The sequence below is a fragment of the Pararge aegeria genome, chromosome 16 (assembly GCF_905163445.1).
Source record: "Pararge aegeria chromosome 16, ilParAegt1.1, whole genome shotgun sequence".
Classification (NCBI taxonomy): domain Eukaryota; kingdom Metazoa; phylum Arthropoda; class Insecta; order Lepidoptera; family Nymphalidae; genus Pararge; species Pararge aegeria.
Genome location: NC_053195.1, coordinates 13,044,030 through 13,069,222, shown reverse-complemented (window position 1 = coordinate 13,069,222; position 25,193 = coordinate 13,044,030). Strand labels below are relative to the sequence as shown.

General features: G+C 35.6%; 1 protein-coding gene across 4 annotated transcripts in view; it reads left to right on the top strand.

Moving 5' to 3' along the window:
* Positions 1 to 25,193, top strand: part of LOC120630270 — a 175,602-nt gene that overhangs the window by 146,662 nt on the left and 3,747 nt on the right. For 2 of the 4 annotated variants that reach the window (XM_039899434.1, XM_039899432.1), the window contains exons 1-2: positions 18,094 to 18,400; positions 19,887 to 24,231. In XM_039899434.1, coding sequence (XP_039755368.1) covers positions 18,347 to 18,400; positions 19,887 to 24,231 — 4,399 coding nt within the window. In that variant the 5' untranslated portion in view covers positions 18,094 to 18,346. Of the gene's footprint in view, positions 1 to 18,093; positions 18,401 to 19,886; positions 24,232 to 25,193 lie in introns of those variants that run through there. The other 2 variants (XM_039899435.1, XM_039899433.1) reach the window with 2 other exon arrangements.

Sequence of the window (25,193 nt, the reverse complement as noted above, 5' to 3'; positions counted from 1 at the left end):
TTCAACACTAGCGTAGTATGATCTAATTTTCTCTCCTAGTGGAAGATGCAATCGGTGCGACATTAGTAAGCTGAGAATAATGGATGACGAGAATTTATTAAAAAAAAAAAAAAGTTAACACCTATTGAAGTTATAGCCAAACCTGTGAAACTAAGTAACCTTGGCCAAAGAACATACCTGCTTTTCTGAACAAAATATTAAATTTTAACTTCGACGGCCGAATGGCGCAGTGGGCAGCGACCCTGCTTTCTGAGTCCATGTCCGTGGGTTATATTCCCACAACTGGATAATGTTTGTATGATGAACATAAATGTTTTTCAATGTCTGGGTGTTTATCTGTATATTATAACTATTTATGTATATTATTCATAAAAAAATCATCAATCATTTTAGTACCGATAATTCAAGCTACGCTTACTTTGGGGCTAGATGGCGATGTGTGCATTGTCGTAGTATATTTATTTACTATTTAACTACAAACAGTGTAAAAATATTTGATATTGACGGTTTCAAGACGAAGGAAACGGTTTAATTGCATTGACCAGAGAATGCGAAGGTAAAAGGATATTCGGAACTTTTAGTTTGGAGTAAAAGTGAAACGAGCAAGCGAGCGAGTGTATGGAGAGTTTCATAGCAAACAAATTGTGGTAGACCGGGTATATTTGTGACAGGGTAGGTATCTACCTCCAAATTAACTAAAATAAAAGTTAGTAGCTGGCGGCTTTTTAATCAATTATCGAAACAATCACAAGTAAAATCCTTAGTTCAATAGCTTAAGAGCTTCAACATTAGCGCTCCTTTTGTAACTGTTAGTGAAAATATACAATATACATAATTACGACTTAAAAACAATGTTTTGGTACTCGAAAACCTCTTCGGTTACGCACGCCAATCTAAACTAAGATCATGAATAATTAGATACGCGTTTAAAAACAACGGGAGGTGCGACCGTGAGACCTGAAAAATTGCACTAACACCTGAAAAATTGCTTGAATCACCCCTACTTGCACTTCTAGGCATACTTAAGAAAATGGTTGCAATTATAAACAATGAAACAATGATGAAAAACAAGAACTTAGAAGTTTTTTGCACTTGGAAACATACTTAACTCACAGCAGGACGTTGTTCATTACTTGACCCACATTTGTCCGGTTTCCCCTTTTGTACTTACACGCCCTTTTTTCTAACATAAAGTGGTACAAGTTAAATAAGGCCTAGGTCAATTACTGTAATTTAGTTATCGCTTATTACGGATTACCTTGAATTTTATTACCTTGCTGGGGTAAAATATGGAGAATAACTAAGCGGTAAGTAACTTATAATAATAACGAAACATGTACTTTTTTTTAGCACAAAGGTGATTTAGAAATACAATAGTGAAAACTTACTACTTATATACTGTTAAAAATGAATTGATATAATTATTCCAGCTATTCCAAAGCGTTGCGATTAGTCAAGTCAAACTACTATCGGTTTGTGTTTCAGCCTCTCTGTTTTTTCTGGCTAATCTTAGAAGCAACTGGGCTGAATTTGACAGCATTTTACTGGAAGATAAATAAAAGGATTAAGGCGTATTGTAGCGTTGAAATACCATACAGGAGGAATGGTATTTCTAATTTATTTCGACAGATATTCACTACTAGTACCACTTTTATTTGCGTAAATACGTGTAATAAATAAAAGGCAAGTTATCATCAGTAGGTACTTGATGACAAAAACCAGCGTAAGGTGTAATTTATTGCTATTGTATCTCAATATTATCGTAAATTATATCATAGTATGAGACAGGTAAAAATTATATCACAAAACATCCATTGTTTCACGTCTCACGCTCCGATCTTGTTTAAGATAAACCTTTATCTCGTGGTAACTGGTATAACCTCATCATAAGATAGCAATTCAGAACACTCTCTTAGGTTTTGTTTTCGCCGCAGATTACACCGTACGCGGATGATCTAAAATGTACTAAATTTTGCGAGACCTTTGAAATCTTTAGTACGATTGTGTAAGGGTTTTAAAGGATTGACGGCAAAGTTTTGTGTAAACTTTTCATTAATAGAAGAGTGATCGTTAAAAACGTTAATCTTAAAGCATATATGAAACCCAAGCAAAATATGAATCGCTGTTTAACGAACGAAACCTTACTTTTTTAAACTGTCAAATGAATTATATATTCTTAAAAAATCTCACTATAGAGATAATCAGATCATCAATATTGCATTTATTTATCTTTATTTGTCATTAAAGACAAATTCTCTTTTTATTAAATTGTCCAATCCTTAAAAGCGCCTAAAAAACCCAAACACAATTGAAATCGCTGTTTAACTAATGAATATAAATATGGTTGACGGTTAAACTTTTAGCTGTCAAATAAATAAAATTTAAATAAAATGAATAGTTTAATAGTATATTATATAATTTAACCAGTATATTATAAGTATTTATGTAAATAAATATACTGCCCACTGCGCCAGTCGGCCGTCTATAAAAGTCTTTCACAGATCATTTCATTGTCATGGTTTGTTAGCGGCAAATTCGTATTTTGCTAAGCAACCAATCATTAACGACCCTAAACTTAAGAATGTTAATCGTAGAGCATTTTTGAAACCTAAACACGATTCAAATTAGCTGCTTAATAAATGACACCATACTATTTTACAGAGTCTATAGAAGTCGTATAAAGTATGTTAAAGGTAATTTCCAATCATGTTAACATGACTATTACAATTAATAGATACCTAAAAGTCAGTTTAAAAACAAAAATAATGCACTTTTTAAAAATCTAATCGTATTCTTCACATATTGTTCGCTCGAAATGAATAAATTTAATTCAATCCCAAATCTCCAGATATCAGATTAAATTGAGTAGTGCTATTCTTTCCCACAGATCAGGATAGCACTACTAAAATCTGTGTAGATTTTGTATTAGACTGATTATTAGATTTAGATTTTTTTTAATTTTTCTTAACCGCTTACGGCTCGTCTTTCTCGGTATGTTAACACCCTACCGACAAAGACGTGCCGATAAGCGATTTAGCGTTCCGGTACGATGACGGCTAGAAAACAATTAGGGGCATGGGTAAACCTAAACTGGCATACAACTGACATACCCCTAGGAGTCTAGCCCGTTACCATCTTAGATTGGATCATCACTTAACAGAAAATGAGTTTGCAATCAAGGGCTAACTTGTAGTGGAATAAAAAATACGAACACAACTTGACAAATGAAACCAAATGTTTCAAACTGTTAAATTAAAACGATTATCTTACACAATCGCATCGCTGTCATCACTATAAGCTCACCAAGTCACATGTTCCAGGTCTTTTTTTCCTTAATGCTATAATAATAACAATTAGTTATGTTAAGCGCATACACACGTGTTGGGAGTGAAGTCAGCGGCAGCGGAAATGACGCGTGTTCCCGTGCGATCGGACTGAGCTAGGCAAATAAAATAGTACACTTCCTTTCTTAAACGTGCGTGCTTTGTTTTATTAACACAATAAGAAAACCGAGACAACGCTGCACGTCATAGGCACAAATCATTATCCACCATGTCAACCGATGGACGTCTACTCCTGGATATAGGTCTTTTGTAGGGAGTTCCAAATGACATTGTATTGTGGCGCTTGGGTCCAGTGACTCCGTGCTATTCGCCCGTACGGTTCGCTTGATGTCATCCGTACACCTCGTCGGGGTCTACTAACGCAGCGTTTACCGTGCGAGGACTCCAGCACCTTGGGACCCCATCGTCCGTCGGTTCTCCGAGCTATGTGCCCCACCCATTGGGGTTTGAGCTATGTCAGTAATTCTGTTCTATCCGATGATTTGCCGTAAAAGCAAATTATCTCTCCGTCACAAGGTAACCTTGTATAAAACGTGCATACGTCCCATTATGACATACGCCAGCGTCGTATTCGCCCATCGCCCTCACAGCTCTTACAGGAGCTTTCAAGTCCTGCAGAACAAGTTTATGCGCATGGCCACGGACAGTCCGTGGTTCGTGCGCAACGTAGACCTCCACCGAGACCTCGACCTTGCCAACAAAGCCCAGTACATAAAATTATTATCTTGACCTACTTTGAAAACGCAGTCCGACACCCCAACCCCCTAGTGGTCGAGGCGTCCACTTGTACCCCCGTCCCCGACGTCGAGCCAAAGCGGCGACGTCCAAAGCATGTCCTTGACGACTCTGACGATAAAATAACAACCGACAACGTGTCCCAACAACACACACACACGCAACAAACACAGCGTCTTCACCGGCGTAGACGAGGGTCCGATTCCTGACGTCATCCGGACGTGGAACCTTACCACGGTCACGGGGGCGTTCGGACTAAACAATGATTAGTCCAAAAGTCCACCAACAGTCAGATTAACGTCGAACCGAGCCGAGGTTCTAGCCCTCGCAGGAGGCACCCTCGGTTCGACGTCTCCCACTCTCCCCCCGATGTCGTCGAGCCCTGGGGCTCTTCTCATGGCGAGCTTTCGCGCCGCCCCACTCCCCCGGTGACGCCGTAGCAACCCCTAAGCAGTTAGCGGCAAGTGACCATCCGAAAAATTAAAAATGAGTAATTCTGGGTCTTCAGCGGATCAAATCATTCCCGATTTGATCACGGAGCGATAATCCAAGTATAGCTCTCTCCATCGACCGTTGAGTGACCCTTAGAGGCTGAGCCTTCTTATGAGGCCCATAGTTACGGACTACGTTTGAGAGCCATAAGCCATCTGGCTTCATCCAGATTTCATCATTCATCATTATTAACGGTTATACTTTGGTCACGGGAATAAAAGGGCTTAGAGGGCTTAGGGACTTTGCAAACCTTTAAGAACTTTATGGAGAACACTCAAGTATGTAGGCTTCGTCTTAGCGTTCCTTTAGCGTCAAATCAAGTAATATAAGAATAGCTTAAAACGCCCATAACTCGGAAAGTTAGAAATTCATGCTGGGGATCTAACACGGTCCCGGTGTAAGAGAGGCTGTGGCCTAACCATTAGGATATATATAACTTATTGTAAATGCATCATCATCATAATCGCCTTTAAAAATAACACTTAATTGCACTGGCCTCCTTGCAAAGAGCATATACCCACCACGCTGCTTCAATGCACTTTGACGGGCTTATCACCTTATAATAAGAACCGGAATCAACCGCTTAATGTATACTCTAAGGCAGAAACGTGGACACCACCATGAGTTGGATTCGGCGGCGTGACCTCTAAGTAGCGCCTTTAGTATAAGATTAAAATGCTCGTAATTGTATACAACGTGTAAATGAAAACCGAAACAATACTTCAGAGGCTTTAGAGGTACATTATTTACTGTATCTGTGACTTATATGTGAAACCGAAACGCGAATAGTTTTTAAGTAAACCATTGCAATAGTTTTATTGAAATAAATCAGTTAGGTGCAGCCCTAACATCACATGCAAAAGTTAAATTAAGTGGCTCCTGTTACTTTATAAGGTCCATTCTATGCACGTGCCGGTCTTTTATCGTCAATAGGGCTGTGATAAGTTTAGAATGTTTTAAATTAGTTTGTATGTTAAAATACATATGCTTTTTTTGATTTAACATTTTTACAGGGTGATTCGCTATGGAATATACTTATGCATCCTTCAACAGTATTTCGTTATTCGGTTAAACGTTGTATTTGTTTGTGATAATCGACAATCGGACTGCAATGACAACGTGAACTTGAATTCATCATCCTTGAGTTTAAGCTTAAAAGCAGCTCTGGGCAGAGCTAGCGTGATTAGAGACTCTAAAACAAGTAAGATTAAATCCACTTAAAGCGTACTTGAACGAGATAGCTTTTCGAAACTGTTGGACGATTCGACGATTTCGAACATTGAAAACTTTTACTAAGGGCCGTAATACCGATCTGGACGTAACGTTATACGACCACATGTGTACAGTGTCATAACAATGGATGATAAATTTTCTAATAGTAATCATGATTTGCCTGTTGGGAAAACATGCCCGGACCAGGTCCTAATACTGAACGAGAATTGCAATACTCCAAAAACCCGGGAAGTACGTGCGTCATTTCGGCTTGCAGTACCAACCTATCTGTTGCGTTACCGAATTTGGTCGCAGTGCCCCTAGCATGAGATTACACTCCTCGAAAGCTTCGTATTTAACCTACTGTTAAGCACGTCTCGTTTGGGAGTGCAACTGTGTGAGTGTGCTGTTTTGAACGTTTGTTCTTGTTTCCATACCGCTTGAATATATTTACCGCTTTATGATTGTGTCTGAAGTGAATATCCACCGTGTTACAAAATAGATCCAACGCACCCTAACTACGAACGAACTGATGAGTCGGTTTAACGGAATAGGTAAATACACTTTCTGTTAAACAATGTATTCAAATGGATTTTAAAATCCATACTACATCTACCTAATTATTTGATCCGCTAGGCTCACTAATTGAAGATTAGAGGGAAATGGATATAACTTAGTTTGATTTGTCGTTAAAATATTTCGAAACTCGATAACCATTACCAAATATCAAATATATAAATATACCATATATATAATGCACACAGCGCCATCTACTTAGTCCTAAAGTAAGCGTAGCTCGTGTTATGGTGACTGTTGAATACTTTTATGAATAATATACATAAATACTCATAATATACAGATAAACACCCAGACACTGAAAAATATTCATTTTCATCACACAAACATTTTCCAGTTGTGGGAACTCAGAAAGCAGGGTCGCTGCCGACGTCGCCAATCGGCTGTCAACACGATTAACGATTGTAAGGCATAAAATCTCGTACTAGAGGTCCAGATACACCTAATGGCAGGCGATTTCCATGCAAAATGAGTAATATGCCGTAAATAATATCCAACGCGAAAATAGTGTGGACAGCGCATACGATGACCTGAGATACACAACGACGTTGGCCGCATAAATTTGTGTTAACTATTTCACGTGCGAATCAGCGCGGAAGCATAAAATTAGTGAAACGTGGAAGATATAATTTCGTCTTGAGTATATTTATCGAGCACATCCTTCTAAGACTTCTTCTATTCCTTATTTTGCAGTTATCCCACTGTGTGAGGAGTCAGCACAACAGTTTATTTATTTATATAAATCTATAAATAAGTAAATAGATGTATACAGATCGCCATCTCGCCCCAAAGTAAGCGAAGCTTGTGTTATGGGTAATTGGGTACTTAGATAGCTGATGAATATTTGTATGAATATAATACACACAAATACTTATAATTTATAGATAAACTCCAAGACACTGAAAAACATCCATGTTAATCACACAAACATTTTCCAGTTGTGAGAATCGAACCACGGCCTTGGACTCAGAAAGCTGGGTCGCTGCCGACTGCGCCAACCGGCTGTCCCACGCAACGTGTCTTATTTATACAAATTCAAAGTCGAAAGTCAAAAATATCTTTATGTAAATAGACCAGCCCATAGATGTCACTTTTGATGCGTGGTACTGAGATGACAGCGAAAACTATATTTGTAAACTTAAAACTACTATAAGTAAAACAAAGACATACCAACAAAACAAGTACATTCAAAAAAAGAGTATTTACAATATTTAATTTTATGATGATTAGCCCCTAGATCCATTATGAAATACAAGCTTAAGCCCGCGACTTTGACTGCATGGACTTCAGAATTAGGTCTAAAGCTACGCTCGTTAACAATTTTTCAATTTTCCCGCAAAAACTTCTTGAGGAATCGGAATAAAAGGTAGCCTATATTCTTTTCCATGTCAAATGCCACATGCATGCCAAATTTCATCGAAATACTTTCAGCCGTTTTTGCGTGATTAAGTAACAAACATCCTTACTTTCACATTTATAATATTAGTAGGATATTAGTAGGATAGTGTCATGATTTTAAATATATTATTAAGTTTGTCTGGTTTCAAATATATTAAGATGTTATTGTAATTTTAAAATAATTAAGTAAGTAGTTTGATTAAAAATATTTGTATATTGACTTTTAAAAATAAAAGGATTTCGTCTGAGTTCGCGTGGTCTGTTCGGTATTCATTTGGGTCAGTGCTGGGGAGGGGATTTGAGAGACCGAGCGGAGAACGCGATGTTTCATTTTAATAGTAGGATTGAACACTAAATACAGGCTTAATAACAGATGTTACAAAATCAACTTATCAAACTCAAGCAACGGTATACGGTAGGCAAAAACATCTTGCGCTAACATCGCTCTAATGACAAAACGTTCGCTGCCTAGGAAATGACGATAATGATGAATATGTAATGACGCCGCCACTGGTGCAATATGGGCTGTGTGCATAAAAAGCTGATGAGACATTCACTACCTTATGCTACATCCTATCGCTTAATCGGTTTCTATGCGACATCGTAGCGGAACGCTATATCGCTTAGCGGCAAGTCTTTGTCGATAGTTACCAACTAGCCAAAATTTTATGTTAAAAGTATATATTTTTTGCTTTTTAGTTGTCTAACAAAGTTTTTTTTTTTTATTCCACACTTATTAGTGGGTAGTTTGGCAATTATACAAGTTATATTAGCTTAATGGAGAGGCGTGCATAGATGGTGTGCACAGGGAATGCGGATGATATAAAATGGAGAAAATCTCAAGTACGAGCTATAAATACCAGGGTAGACTTTTTTATAACTCATACAATGCCCAAGTTTAAGTTTTGTATAACTCGTACTGGAGACATTCTTCATTTAATATCATTTGCATACCCTGTATATACTCTCTATGCACGCCACTGGCTTAATGTCAACTGCTCATAACCCTTGATAAGATATTGCTTTCCCGAGGCCAGGGTGTTAATGGTTGAGGAGTTCTCCCGGCACATCACCATCAGCTTTTTTATTGTGACGAGCATAAATTGCTTAGAAGCCATATACCATAATCGAAGCGCAACCCGTGGATTATAAATTATTTTATTATACCAGTGGCCATCGATCGTCTTTATCGTCAGTTCCACTTGACTATATGATGCTTTTCGAAAGAAGATGCACGAGCTTCTTTAGAGTTTACAATCGGTGGAGTAATGTGGTTAAAGACGTTTATTTTTCTCAAAAGAAATTACAATTTCCATCAGTGAGAATATTTACAACTTATTTCATGTAGGTAATATTAAAACTACAAACAACGGCACGTCCGAAAAAATCTGAAATTATGTAAAAAAAACTTGAGGGTAAAATTATTAATAAATACTTCGTACTGTCATACATAGCCAGGACCGCACTCAGATTTTGTCAATTACAAAAGTTTTAAGTTTTTTCTTAAAAATATTGAAATTTTGTTCTATTTTAATGTCGTTAGGTAATTTATTATACATTAATGCTCCTTCAAAGCTTATGTTTTTCTTACCCTAATTTGTTCGTGGTTTGTTTAAGCAAATGTTATTAGCACTACAAAGTTGTGATCTCTTAAAGATAAGAGATGCTCCTTTTTAGTTGTAAAGTTTAATTGTGAATGAATGTTTCTGGATTTAATTTTTTTTATAAGAATACATGTATTATAGTAATATAGTTGTTCGGTATTAATCCTTTTTATTGGTGTTAGAAATTTATAGTTGTAAAGAATTTTGATAATTTTATTTTGCATGATTTGTAGACATTTTAAGTTAGTTTTTGCAGCACTGCCCCATACTTCTATGAGATCAATCAAGGTGAGGTTTAACTAGGGAGTAGTAAATATTTAATCGAACGTTTCGGGGAAGACATCGGACGATGCCATATATCGAGTAGATGTAATCGAGTAACAAACATACAAAAAAAACATACAGTCCAATTGAGAATCTCCTCCTATTTTTAAGTCGGTACAAAAGAGCCTAGACAAAAGCCCGCTGCCATCTAGATTGCATAATCTTGTATTATACTATCCGGTGACGTTACAGTCAAGGTCTAATTGGTAGTAGATGAAAAAGAAATATGTTTAATGGTGCCTTCATAAAGTGCACTTCATACAGCCTCTGGTCAAACTTTTTACTATTTTTATTTTTTATTTTATTTTATTTTATTTATTAAGGCCCAAACAGTATACTTAATACTTAAAATTAGTACAAAGAAAATAACACATACACCAATTAAGTAGCCGCTAATAAATCTAACGAAATACATTAAAATTGACAGCAAACTTATAACATAATTATGAAACTTTAAAATATGTATAAACACATATTATTGACAGATAATGTAAATAAGGGAATACCCTTATTAACAATATCCATCCAATCCAAGTGGATATGTGAAAACATAAGTAGAACTTTTACGTAGAACAATTAGAAGTTAGAATTTAGAATAAAGATGTTTTTTTAACTGAGCAAGAGTAAGATTAAATAAATCTAAATCCGAGAAATTATTATTATAGCTTTGAGTAGCTCTATAAATATAACTATTAAGAGCGTATTTTGATCTGACTAAGGGCAAATAAAATGGAGGGGATTTTCGCCTAGATATAATATTCTTTGGACAAACAAAACCAATTCTACTAAGTAGTTTTGGAGTATCAATTTCAACTTAATTATTGTAACTTAATTTATTCTAATTTCAAATTTGATTTTAATTTTTTTTTTTTTTTATCTCATCTCTCACAAAACTAACTATAAAATGATGTAGGAAAATAGCAATCTGCTAAGTTTCTTGCCGGCTCTTCTCAGTGGAATCTGCCTTCCGAACCGGTTTTAGAGTTTACAAGACTCACTTGGCGGTTCAAAAGTGCTTATAAACTAGGCCTATTTGAAATAAATTAATTTTGAATATGAATTTAGAATTTACCTTTAATAGTATAGAAGTTTACCATAAAATTGGGAAAAATGCGATAATTTTGTGACCTAGCAACTTTCCACAGTGTAAGACGTGCGTAGGGCGCTTTTACTGTTTTTGGATACAGTGCACTCAAATTCAAATTCATTTATTAATCAAGTAGGCCTACTTTATAAGCACTTTTGAAACGTCAAGTATGTATGTTTGTAGTGATTCTACCACTGCATGCAATACCTACTGGCTGAATAAGGATTCCGTATGTTCTTAACTCTGTGTTTACACTCAACTTCATCTAGCTTCATCTGAAAAGCTATTGTGCTCTACCAAGCGCCGAAAAAGAAAGCAGGCGTCAATAACTATTAAAAATAAACATGAAATATCATCACGAATATTTCCCCATCCTCCCTAATTAGTCTCCTAAAGTATAATAATGTTTTGAGGAAATTGACTTGGACGCTCAGCTTCAAAGCTTAACCCTTTAATATTTCATATCATTCGTAGATTCAAGTGATTAAAAATAATATTTTTGCCATTGAAACGTGATTAATATAGTCATTCGAGGCTTAAAAGATCAAACCAGCGGAATTGAGGGTATTAACAGAGCTAACCGAAGCGTAGCTTTTTCATGCAGTCCGAAGTTGACTAATCTATGTTAATACTTATTGTAAACTAGCTGTTGCCCGCGACTTTGTCCGCGTTTGTTTTGGTTATCAAAGTTACCTGGCGAAAAAGTCTATTTGAGGGATGTTTTTGACGACGTCCCTGGCGCAACGGTGAAATTAAGTAGGAGGTACCGGGTTCTTTTTGCCGGCAGGGGCAATTTCTGTATTTCTGTATTTCTCTGTGCCAAAAACAATAGGCTAAGTCCTCAATTTTCACCACTGTACTCCAATAAAAATACGAACGTACGTACGCCGTAAAATTGGGATTTGCCAGTCACATTCGCTCACATGTCCGGCATTTGTCTAGTCCACAGTTGACGGACACGTCAAGGAGCCTCATATATCAAGATCTTGGCAAAGTTTTGCATAGAGATAGTTTGCATTCTAGGATAGGTACGTTATAGCCCAAGAAAACAAAAAAAAACACTTTGGATTTTAAAAAATCCGAAACGGACGCGGACGATTATTCCCACTTTTCCCCCCTGAGTCGTATTACAGTGAATCGACGAAACAAAGCTTCATGTGTACTTACTCATTATGATTAGGCTTAAAACACCTGAGTACCTACTCTTACCTACTAAATTTTTCAAAATCCATTCAGCCGTTTCGTTAATTCTACTAATACTGCAATCCTACAACGAGTATATGTACAATATTATAAATGTGAAAGTGTGGATGTTTGTTACTCAATCACGCAAAAACGGCTGAAAGGGTTTGGATGAAATTTGGCATGCATGTAGCCTTTGGCATGGAAAAGAAAGTAGACTAACTTTTATCTCAATTCCTTAAGTAGTTCCCGAGGGAAAATTGAAAATGTTTACCTGTGCTATGGAAAGGACATGTACTTTCTATACCAATCTGTCGAACAGTTCCCGTGGTAGGATTAAAAATTGTTAACGAGCGTAGCTTTAGACCCATTTCTGAAGTCCACGCAGGCGAGGTCGCGGGCAGAAGCTAGTGTAATAATAAAGTTACGCTACAGTTCTTAATACAGTTATATCTCCATTCAAATGAACTGTGCATTTTCTGTGATAAAAACATCACATAAGATTAAACAACTCTCTTTTTTTAGCCCTCTCTGACAGTGCAGTTAAGCATTAGGTCATAATAGATGTTATTTCTCATTCTTGTTTATTGGTTTACCATTTCTAAAGTACTAAACAAAACCACCTGTCCAAATCAATCGCAGACGCGTAAAATAGTAATAAATAAGGCTGATTTCACGCCGGATGCGTGCAGTTGTCACGCCAACACCGCTTTTGTCGCGGCTTCAGATTAGGAACACGCTTGACAGCGCGTTTGAGATTGTACGTCTCCTTTACGTTTTGTTTAATTGATATCCTGATTTTTGGAGTTGTTTTTGATAAATAGTAGCTTACGTAATTCTTGAGTAAACATCCATAGCCTATAGGCTAGCCTGATGGGAGAGGCCTTTAGTCCACTGCTAGACTTAAGGCCTCTCCCATCAGGAGGGTTTACCCATAATCACCACGCTGGGCATAAGTTGATCGCAGTAGATGGTAGAAGTAGCACAGAAAACACTGCAGCTTTTTCCACGTTATATTCCCTTAGTCACCTCGTACGACAACCGTGGGGAAGAAGAGGGTTGGTAACAGCTGTTCAGATCGGCCGTCACCACCTGACAAAGAGTTAGTGTCAGTTAGTAAAGATTTCTGCACATGTACCTTCTTTAAGAGATTAAATTAACTTAAGAAATAAAGCGAGAGCCAAATGAACGCGTGCAATTTATTAACGACCAATAAATGTTATCGTGTATTGAGTACACTGTCACTAACCTAAACCCATTTCGGTAAAGATGATTTTATTACGGTTTTTTATGAAATTTGTTCTCCTGGTATAAAAAGTATCCTATGTTTCTCTCTGTCTTTTCAAGTAACACTATGCCAAAAACCAAGTTGATTAGTCGCTTATTTAGGACGTAAAATAACGAGAAACAAACGCACTTTCTAAGTTAAGTGCGTTTTAAGTTATTAAAATATCACTTGCTCTAACGGTGAAGGAAAACATCGTGAGGAAACCTGCATGCCTGAGCGTTCTCAAACGTGAGTGGATTCCATCAATCCGCACTGGATTCGTGGTGGACTACGGGTTTAACCCCTTGTCATTATGCGAGGAGACTCGTTTCCTGTAGTGACCCGGTAATGGTTTAATATTATGATGATGATATAAATCTAAAACTCACTAGTTTTAATTCAACAAAAAACCTTTGAGAATTTGAAATAACACACATCTACGAAAACCTGTAAAATTAAACTAAACTTCCCAAGTAAGTAAACAACGAACAATGTAAACGGTCTAAATCAATTCCACCAAAATAAAATAGCAATAAATAAAGGGATTTCAAACCGGATACGCGCAGTTGTCACTCTAAGGCCGCTCTTGTCAAATCATAAACGCCCGACATCTCGTTTGGGAATGGATTATCAAAGAAAACGGAAGTTGTTCCCGTCTCGTTTAAAAATAAGATGTATGGACGCCATTATTGTTATCTATGTTTTATTCCAAGGAGAATTTAGAAGGGCGTAGGGTTTTTTTCTTCGGGTTTTGTATCGCGATATTTCTAGAACTAATATAAATATCACCGATAGCTCATTCAATTCGGAGTGACATCTAGAAAAATGTATCCAAAGTATGTACTTATTAGCGAATAAAAAAACTACAATTGTTATTAACCAATTAATATGAAAAAATATAGTATTTAGTTTTTTGTTAATAACCCAATAAAACATTAATATAAAAGGAATGTTTACTAAAAATACTAAAAAGGTTACATGGCAGAATGTAACATTTTACGACTTCTCTTAACCATGTGACTGCCTGGCATGTGACGCTCGCTGGAGAAACAACTCGGAGTATGCTGACTAGGACGACCTTTTTTTTTTCTAAGTAGATACTTAAGGTTCCGTTACGAGTTCGCTGAAACACAAACCGTGTTTCGCGTTTGTCACACGACTTTTCTAAAGAGCTCTTGAATGCTTATTTTTCTTTAGTAAGTTTAAAAAAAAAATGACAAAAAAGAAAATAAAAATGCAAAGAATCTAGCTCCTTTGAATATGTTGAGCGTTCCTTTCTAAATTAAGAAAATAGGATATACTTCACAATGTATATTTATGTATTAATTTGTTGTGATTGCGATTTCCCGTCTCTCTTGCATCACTTTTACAGATGCGCCTGTAATATATTAAGAGTATTCATAATGTGTTTCCTGTATTACGCAATAAAGAAGTTTCTTCATCACCATATCAACCCATTACAAACTTTACAACCCACTCCAGGGCAGGGGTATCCTCCCACAATGAAAAGGAGTTACGGTCGTAGTACCCTATGCTGGCCCAGTGCGGATTGGTGGACTCCACACACCTTTGAGAACATTATGGAGCACTCTCAAGCATGCAGGTTTCTTCACGATGTTTTCCTTGACCATTGAAGCAAGTGATATTTTAATTTCTTAAAAAGCAAATAATTTTGAAAAGTTGGTGTATGCGAGATTCGTACTCGGCCCCCCGAAAGTGAAGTTGAAGTCATACCCACTGGGCTATCACCGCTTCTTAAAGAAGTTTAATGAAATTAAATTAATTATGAATTACTAGAGCTTTTTGTGACAGATGTTTTCATTGATTCAAGCTTCATATTAACTGTCTTTTATGGAATTCCAATAAAAGTAGTAAAACCAACATAGGCAAACGAACTGCTTCCTTGAAAGCATATACTGTTGCATCGTCTCCATCTCGTCAAAATCTATAAAAAACTTTTGACACATAGAAAAGGAAATGAAAAATTCCCTAACAAGCGAACTTTCGTACGAAACGACCAAAGACAAAGTGCTTTGAAGAACTCGCTTCTATATTTATAACATAAATCCAACGAGACGAATAAAAGTTTTAGCCGAGAGCTGGTGGCAAATTTTAAGGTGGTACTTGAGAGACCGTCTTAGCACCACTAGATAGTAAAGTGTGTAAAATAGAATATGGATGCTTGCCAGCCAATTGCTTTTTTTATCTTGCCAAATAAGCAAGAAAGCTTTTGGCTGCAATATTACCTGATGGTAGCTGCGTAGTATTTCGGCTCATCTCATTCGTTAATCATTGAAACTGTTAAGAAAATGTATCACACTATTCAAAGGACAATAGAAGAGTTACGGTTAAAAATAATTCTGAACTAGGTTTTTATCGGTTTAAACCGATTATCATATTGTGCTTATTAATAGGCTATTTTATTTTGTCAATGTACCAAATATTGACTCGACATTACTCACAAAAGATTACATAAAGACAAATTATGACAACCATTAGATAATCACAAGTCATACATTCTCATATGTGGGAATTAGAGCTTAGACTCTCCACTGAGCTCTCATTCAGGTTTGAGTTTAACGAGTATTATCATAAGCTAGTTAAATTAACCGGAACTGTTGACTTATCGTGCTCTTCGAAGCACAGGGGATAAACACCAATATACTATCTCCAAACTGGTTCTATGAAATTTGGTCTTAACCAAGAATAAAATCAAAGATCTGTTCATCACATTTAAACAAGATCTACGAGGATTTCCTTTCATATGTTAGACATTATTATTTATATATCCAATGTAGTAGTAGAGCTTTTTATTTCAGAGCTCACCCAGGAAAGTACTGTCGTTTATTTCTACTGCCAGTAGCATAGATATGTCCAGGCTCTATGCGTCTCAGGTTAGTGGACACAGAGCGGCACTGTGTAGGACAAGTTCCTTGCCATCAATGGGTTTCCACTTACCATCAGGTGGGCCATCCAAAATTCAAAATTCATTTATTTCAAGTAGGCCTAATATAAGCACTCTTGAAACGTCAAGTCTGTCTGTGTGTAAGTGACTCTACCACCAGTTCGGAAGGCTGATTCTACCGAGAAGAAGCCGGCAAGAAACTTAGCAGTTACTCTTTTCCAATATCAACAATTTATATTTTACATTTTTAAATTCATTTTTCTATCGTGTCAGAGATGAAAGCGGAGCCGGATGCTTCCAAGCAACCTTGTCATTAAGAAATTCATCAATTGTATAATAACCTCGCGGTAATAAATGTGTTTTAACACATTCTTTAAACTTATGCATTGGTAGGTCATAAAATTACCTTAGGAATCATATTATAAAAGCGTATACTCAATCCCACAAATGACTTCTGCACCTTTCGCAGACGATATGCAGATGTCACTAATTTATGACCATTTCTTGAAAGTCGACTGTTTATATCCACTTTTTGTTTAAAAATACTAATATGTTGTCTTACAAATACTATATTATTATAAATATATATTGAGGCTACCGTAAGGATACCTATTATTTTACATTTTTCACGGAGGGATTCACGTGATTTAAGTTTATATATTGACCGTACAGCTGTCTTTTCTGCAATATGAATATAGTTTTAATATCAGATCATCTGCTGATGACTACTTTTTTATATTATTTTTTTATAAATGAATATATATATATATATTCATTTATATATATATATATATATGTATATATATATATATATATATATATTTAATAATTTTATAATTTAGACGAAAAGTTATAGATATTTGTGTTCTACTAATTAACCTGACTTACATTTTAGTTAGTTAAGTTTAAGTTTAATTTTATTTATTATTTTAATTCATTTTTGTTTTGTCTCCTAATAATTGATTAAGTTAAATTTTTCATTGTAATTTAGCTTTAAATATTTTTACTTTTAAAGGTTAGGTTAGGTTTTATTAACTGACTAATAATTAATTGTAAATAATTAATAAGAATGACTTTTTACATCTTAATGCATGCTGTGATAACCTGTAAATAGTTGAACATTTACTATGTGAATCATTCCAAAAAAGAGCAAGTTTTAATGTATCTACTGTTGGTTGTCCATTATAAATAAATAAATAATTATTTTTACTACAAAAAAGTGTCCAAATGATGGGTCTTAATCAAATTTTTTAAGTACCCTACGAAAAAAATCCATAAGCTCTTCACCCTTGCACAATTATTAATGAGCATCAATCAGGACGTCTTTAAGCTATTTATTTAATTGGGAAAGGAATTTTATTAAGCGACAGGCTTGAGTTCTCTCACTAAATCATGGTTTATTTTAGTTAACCGACGTTCGCTTGACTAAAAAAACATAGCAGACGTCTGTCTATCGGACAAATTCCCGGCGTTCCGGCACAGAATTGCATTCGCTAAAAAATAAAGAATGAAGATTAAATTTATAAATAGCTAGATTCTGTAAAACAGTAATAAAGTCTAGCTAAACTAAACTGCCCGAGTGTTGGTACCTACTTTTTACTGATGAAAATAAACGAAACCAAAACGGGGGAAAAGTACTTAGCACATTATAGTGGGTGGAATTATAAAAAAGGATGAAACTTTTTCAGTGATTCAAAATAGCCCGCATATGTTGTTAGTAAACTATGTCGCAAGTATAGACGGGGTCTATTCTGAGTGCCTGAAATAATCACAAGTTCGCGTTGGGCGTGAGAGAGCGCACGCATCGAGCGTTCCTATTTTGAAATAATGGAAATATTTTTAAATTGATCGCGTTTGCTTGTTGTTTTGTGTGATTGATTTTGGTCAATTAATAAAAATATTTAATTAAATAACAATTAGTAACTAAATATTATAATAACTTAAATTATTTGTGATAAAATAAAAATCAAAACAAAGATAATGTGTAGTGTTTACACCAAAGTTTAATTAATTAAGATAAGTGCTATATGGGCTATCTTAAATTAAATTTGGACTACACTTCCTACAATCTGTAAACATAGAGCAATAACTTCTTTTCAAATAGAATTATTATCAATATTACACGGTTATTATAAAATATGTGTGTAGTTTTGGTGCCAAAAGCTAGTGGTGGGTGTGAATGTATTTGTGAACGTGCTTGAAATAAGTGTTGATTAAACCATGGTGGCGATGGTCGAAGTTGCTAATAATAACTATTTCGCGTCATTTTTACCTGTGAGTTTTATTTCTAGCATTTTTTTTTTCATAATGCGTTTATCTCTGGGTCAGTAACTCTGCATTATCGCTATAATATAACGAAAAGCCGCTATATCGAAGGACGAGAGTGTCGGCGAGGTCACGATTTTTTTCTCAATTCTACGTTTTGTTTAAATATAAAATTTCCAAATGGTCAAAGTGAATGAAATAAATTTTAACTTAACAAATGTGTTAATTTTTTAACTTTATGTACGTTAATTTCACTTTGTTTACCTTAAATTCATCTGGGTGGTCTTTTGATTTTACAAACCTGAGATAACCGTAATTGACAGACAGAAATGAAGATTGCTATGATTTGAAGATGGCACTAGGTACATATAGACCTGTCAGTTTAATTTAGGATCAGTGTAATGCTGCCCCCCTACTACCACCGCATAACCAGAAATGAAATCCTAGTTTTTAGGTCGTCAAGATCAGTCATCATCATCATCATCACCTCAACCAATCGACGTCCACAGCTGGACATAGGTCTTTTGTAGGGAGTTCCACAATACACGTACGTACATTGACACTATAAGTTTTAATACCAAAATACCAAATAACATTTTGACCATTTGGTTCTAACCTGTCACGTGTATAACAACTTGAATTGCATCTAAATAGGACACCGGAGTTATTATAACACTCTCCTCAATTAATCGTTTATTGAATGTCGTTGGTCTGTACATACTGCGCGTTTAGATTTGTCCTTAATTAAAGTGGAACGATTTGCCTATTAGTCTGAGCAATTAGCTATATAGTTACAAACTTTATATAAGCGCAATTCTTACTTATATTATAAATGCGTATGTTTGATTCCTTGTCCACCCTTCACGCTTACAATAAGCAACCAATGAACAATAATCACAAATAAAACACTAAGAAGAAGTCTTGTGAAAAATCAAAAATATTGGATTGTATAATTATTGAAACTCAAGCACGAATGGACGGATAGGGTAATTTCATATACTTATAAAAATTACTATCATGACTACTAGTCGTTATATATTTAGTATCATTTTTATATATAACGCAAAACAATCATAAAGCATTCTATATATTACAGTAGGTACCTACTATTAGTTTACTTATAATATGCAAAAATTACTATATTTATGTATTTAAGTATATCATGATTTGAACTTGCAACCTCGTTATCTCATAATAAACTACATATAAATATATCTTCCTAGATTTGACAACAAACACGCAGATAAAATGCGAATATATATATAGTATATTTCATAAACTGAAACGTTGCCAAACTTCTGGGTGATTAATCTTATGGACAAAGGGACAGGAGGAGCTTGTCAGTAAATATAATAAAACCTCTTGAACAAACAAAAAAGATTTCCTTTTGCTTTTCTTTTTCTTAAACACTATATAAAAGATAGCCAAAAATATTTTTATTTGTTTTAATAATTTGAGACTTGTGAAATTTAATTTATCTTTTCTCTATTTTCAGACTGTAAATTCACCGCCTGTTCCCCATCGAGACATCACGGGGGCAAATACAACATCATATCGGCCATATAACGAAGAATACAATTCCGTTCAGCACCACTTAGACAGACCACTTCAACAAGAAATAGAAGTTGATCGCGCCAAAAAGGACAAAAAATGGTCTATTGGAAAACTTTTTAGAAGAAAAAAGAAGGAAGATGAAAGCGGTTCGTCTTCACAAAGTGAAGATGGTGGCACTAACCGCTCGCCATCGAAAAGGAAAAGCAAAAAGAAGAAACGGGCTCCAGTAGTTAATAACTTTGATCACATAGTGATAAGAGATACAAGACGAGCTCAAAGTTTAGCCAACCCAAATATCCATGATCTTAACGATGATGGTGTTTTGTCCGATCCTTCAGCTGGTTTTCTCAATTACAAAATAAATAGCCAGGAAATATATGCTCCTGAAGAATCTATACAGATTAAAGACGATACACCTCGTTTGGGAAAAGGAATTTTAGAAACTCCTTCGCGTAAAAAAAGGAAAAGTAGATTAAAAGCGCGTGTTGAGGCCCTTAGAAATAGTATGAAAGGAGAATCCAGTAGTGAAGATGAGTCCCTAAAATCATCTTCAAATTCCTCTTCTATGATTCGATTTCGAAGTGAGGATTCATTGATGAGATCTCGAGACAGTTCTTTGAATAAAAGATCAAGAAATGCCCGTAATGAAAGGTATATTAAAAGGCTGTCTCGTGACGAAGAACACCAACTGAATAAAGAAGCTGAGTTACTACAACAAGGCTATACTAAAGCTGAAGTTGAAATGTTAACAAGAACACCGACCAGTCAAAGTAGTGGTTACGGAACATGCAAACGCGAAACAACAAATAATAAAGCATCTGACCAAATAATTGTAAATGAAACAAATAGACGTCCAATGAAATCTGAGTCTATATCATCGTTCCCATCAACTCAAAGTTACCCATCATCCATAAATTTTAATGCAAAAGTAAATAATGAACGTATCAACTACGCTATACAATATTCAAGTAACAACGTGAATCGAGGATCATTACATATTAATAACAATAGAGAAGGAAGTGTTTCAAGCCAGTATGAAAATCCAGAAAGTATAATTTGCGTCAAATTTCCATTGGGAAATGTGGCAAAAAAAGAAGAAAAGGCTCCTCCAGTGCCACCGCCACGGGATATGCATCGAAAGGTGGTAACACCGGTATCAATGCACTATGAAAACAGTCACGTAGCAGCAGATAGAATAACGAATAATAACAACAGCTTTAAATATGGTGTACCTAATAATGATTTTGAAAGATTAATGAGGAGGAGTCAAGAAAGATTTGTTAATTATGGGATGAATGGGTTGCGAAGACCAATATCAACTTCTGAAGATCATATAGCTATGCAAGACAATGAATATGTACAGAATTACATGATTAAGAATGAGCAACCACGAAGGCCAGCATCTGTGTCGGCTGAACCTAAACATTATGGTAATTTTGTGAGCAATACACCGCTAAGAAAAGCTGTAGATCAAGGGTATCTTATAAAACCAGAGCCAATACAATTAAAACAGGACTATCTATACTACGCTGATGAAAGCCCGAGGTCTCGCAGGCCTATAAGTATCAAAACTAGTCAAAACGGTTACCACAACCAATATCTAAGTGACTCACAAGTTTCTTTAGATCTTAGTAGAAAACCTCATCAGAGACCACGAAATGCGTCTGAATTTTGGAAAAAAATTGATGATGCAGAAAAACAAAAAAGGCAACAAAATATTTTTGCTCACTCAAGAAGTAAAAGTGAATTCAATGGGGCTACGCATAATAATAGGCTATTTGCAGACCATAAAAATTCTATATGGCCTAAAAGTCTAGATGGCAAAGATGGAATTGATAGTTTAAATAAAATCAAGTCCATTGATACAATTGACGGAGCTAAAGTATGGAAAGCAACTACTGAGTACAAGCGATCCACTACGATAGAGCCAAAATCTACCGCATCTCCAACTAAAACTCATACAAGACATAAGTCGGATACCTTTGTTTCAAGCTCAAACTTAGCATCTGATGAAGAAAAATGTTCAGAGAGACGAAAATCTACAAACCTCGATGATGCGTTAAATGAATTAGAAGCGATTTACAATAGTTTGGGTTTAGGAGATGAAGATCTTTTAGACAGAGCTGAACGCCGAGAACTGATGACGCCAAAATTCAATGACCAATTTAACGACTGGAATGGAAATGACGACATTCAATTAAGTAGTCAACCTTCAACACCGTTGCGACGGCTATCAAGAAGATCAACACTACCTGACAAGTTGCAAGATGATATGGCATTTCGACGCATGAACTCATTTGGTAGCAAAGATAAATCAAATCACAAAGAAGCACAGGCTCAGATTAGCTATATGCTAGCCTCTCCCGTGTACGTGCCCTATGCGTCAGATGATGACAGACAATCAGAGCGTAATGAGCCTGATGTAATTTATGACGACGTTGTTTACCGAAATATAAAACAAACTAACAGTAGACTAAAAACTGTGGATCCCCAACCACCATTTGGTATTCCCGTGGTTCCTATATCTCCAGCACCACAAAGTGATTATTTACATGCCACTCCTGAAAATAAAGGAAGATCCCGATTTATACCAAAAAGATCTCCCGATATTGTAGCTGATGATTTAGCATATAGAAGTCTGAGAAAGGACAACAGACATTCATCACTCTTTAATGGTGAACACAATGGTTATGTTAATAATAATAGTTACCCTGATCATCCATTTATGAAAGATTCTGCTGCAAATATAAAAAAGAAACGAGCAGTGCGATCTTTATCAGCTAATATATTTTCTATGATACAGAAAGAAATAGATGACGCCTTAAACATGAGCAAAATGTCTAAATTACAAAAAACTCACAGCAACAGCGATGTCATGCGAAGGTTACGTGATACTTTTGAGAAAAATGACAATCAAAAGGACTGCCATCCCCGAAATAAGGTAAAACAAAGGCATAATACAGTTAACTTGTTTGTCAACAGCACTCATACACCTTCACATCATTTTGCAAAAGATGATTCATTTATTCATAAAGATGATGTTTGTGTTGCTAAACCACCATCATGTGATAAATCTAAAAGTTCATCCCCATCAAATCGATCACCACAAGCTTTTAAGCGATCATCAAAAGACGAATTTCAACAGGTTCTTAGTATGCTTGCACAAGAAGCTATGGACACTAGTAATAAGCTAGGCGTAGCTTTAGCAGAGTTAGACAAGAATCGAAACAAAAATGAGATTTCAGACATCCAGAATAGGATATCAGATAGTAGAATGAATTTTATGAATGAATTAACAAATAAAAGTTATGAATCATCTGTATCTGATTTCAATGAAAGCCAAGGAAAACCCGTTGCTCAAAATAATAATATGTCAAAAAAATCTGCAGATAATTCCGTTGAAGACTCAAAAGGGAAAAAAACTGAAGATAGTTTGATAAAAATATCGGATCAACTACATAAAGTTGAAGATCAGTTAAAGTATAGTTTTGAGAAAGAGCTCCTGGAAGGTGAAAGCTTAAAAGTTGATAAAAATATAATTGGCTTTAAGGAGTTATCAAAATCAAAAGACTTATTAATTTTACATGACGAAAGCAATGTGTTAACGCCTGATGTTATACCATTAACGATAAAAAACGACACCGAAGAAGTTGCATCGACAGAAAAAACTCAGGAGTCAGAAATACCTCCACTGCGTTATAATCCTCTCAATCCTTTTTTAAATACAGATGATGCTTTGAAAGAACTCAACGAGATAAGAGCTTTTAAAGAATTGAAAGATGGAATTTCGGATCTAATCGCAGGTATTACAGAGGTAAATGAAAAATTATTTGTATCTAAATCACCCAAAAACGAACAATGTTCTATTAGTAGTTCTGAACCAGCTTTGAAACAAGTTAGTGAAAAATTCAATAATTTGACACAGAATCAAAGTGTCGCAGATATGTCTAATAGAACGTCTGCAAACCTCTCAATTTACGAAAATGATATAGAAAATAAAAGGGAAACGGCAGATTCAACAGAGTACAACTCATCAGAAGAACTTGCAACAATTTTCAAACTTGATTACATTGCTAAGCCAGAAGAACCTAAAGACGTAAGCCGAAACAATAACGAAAACAAAGAACGCAACGACTTGAATTCCCCGAAACTTGTTAAAACAATGACTCAGCATTTGAGAAGGCTTTCAGTTGATGAAAGTACTAGTCAAAACAATTCACTGCCATCTACTGTAGTACCATGGAGAGCTAAGAGGCAAAATAGTAATACACAAAATGAACAAAAAGGTACGTGGTCGTTAATCATGCATGGTGTCCGGATTTCACTTTGATCATTTGCATCTCGCTTATTTGTGTTCGTAAATAATTCTGCTATTTTATTGTTTTTTTTTTATCTTTTTCAATACATTTACAATTGAAGTTGCTACTTATTTACTAATAATCTTTTAAAACATGTCTCACAGACTGTGTGTTACACAGTCTGTTTTGCATTACTGTAAAGTCAGCCAATAAAATCTCCTTATTCGATAATTCTCCTTCTTGTTCGTCCAACTAAATAGATAAATTTTGGCCTTTACTTACGAATGTATTGAAAAATGTACTATCATACACGTGTGTATTGTTAATTGCAGTCGTGTATCAAACATTACTATAAAGTCTCACCCAGAATCCGAATTCACTACAGTTCTGTTCACTCAGTACCTCCAACGTCCACCAATAGAGATCGGGACTTCTCCTATTGTACAAGATAGTTCTACGATTGGACATCAAAGTGGAAGTCCCGATCACTAGTTGGTAAGGATTGGTGTTCATTTACTCATGAACACCGTTGTTATGGTATGGATCATGAAGGAAACGTTCAGAGAGTCTATTGTACAAGATAGTGCTGTGATGGGGCTTTTCAGAGAAGATACGGCCACCATTCTCTTAAAACATGCCATCTTTACGGTATCGGACGCCCTTGTACTAATTCCAGTATGACTAGGTCATCAAAATCGTAGTTTAAGCTTAAATTTGGCTTCACTATGCGACTTTAGAACGAAAATTTTCTCTGCTATGTCGATCCCTAAGGATCCAATCCTACAGTTGTACTGTAGGGAACATTAATAACCTATACGATTCGACAGCCATAAAAAGAGACGGACGACATCAAAAGACAATAATCCCAATCGGCACATGGAACACCAAAAATATGTCCGCTAGTACACGTCCGTCGGTTGATACAATGATGCTTACGGATTCTTAGTAAA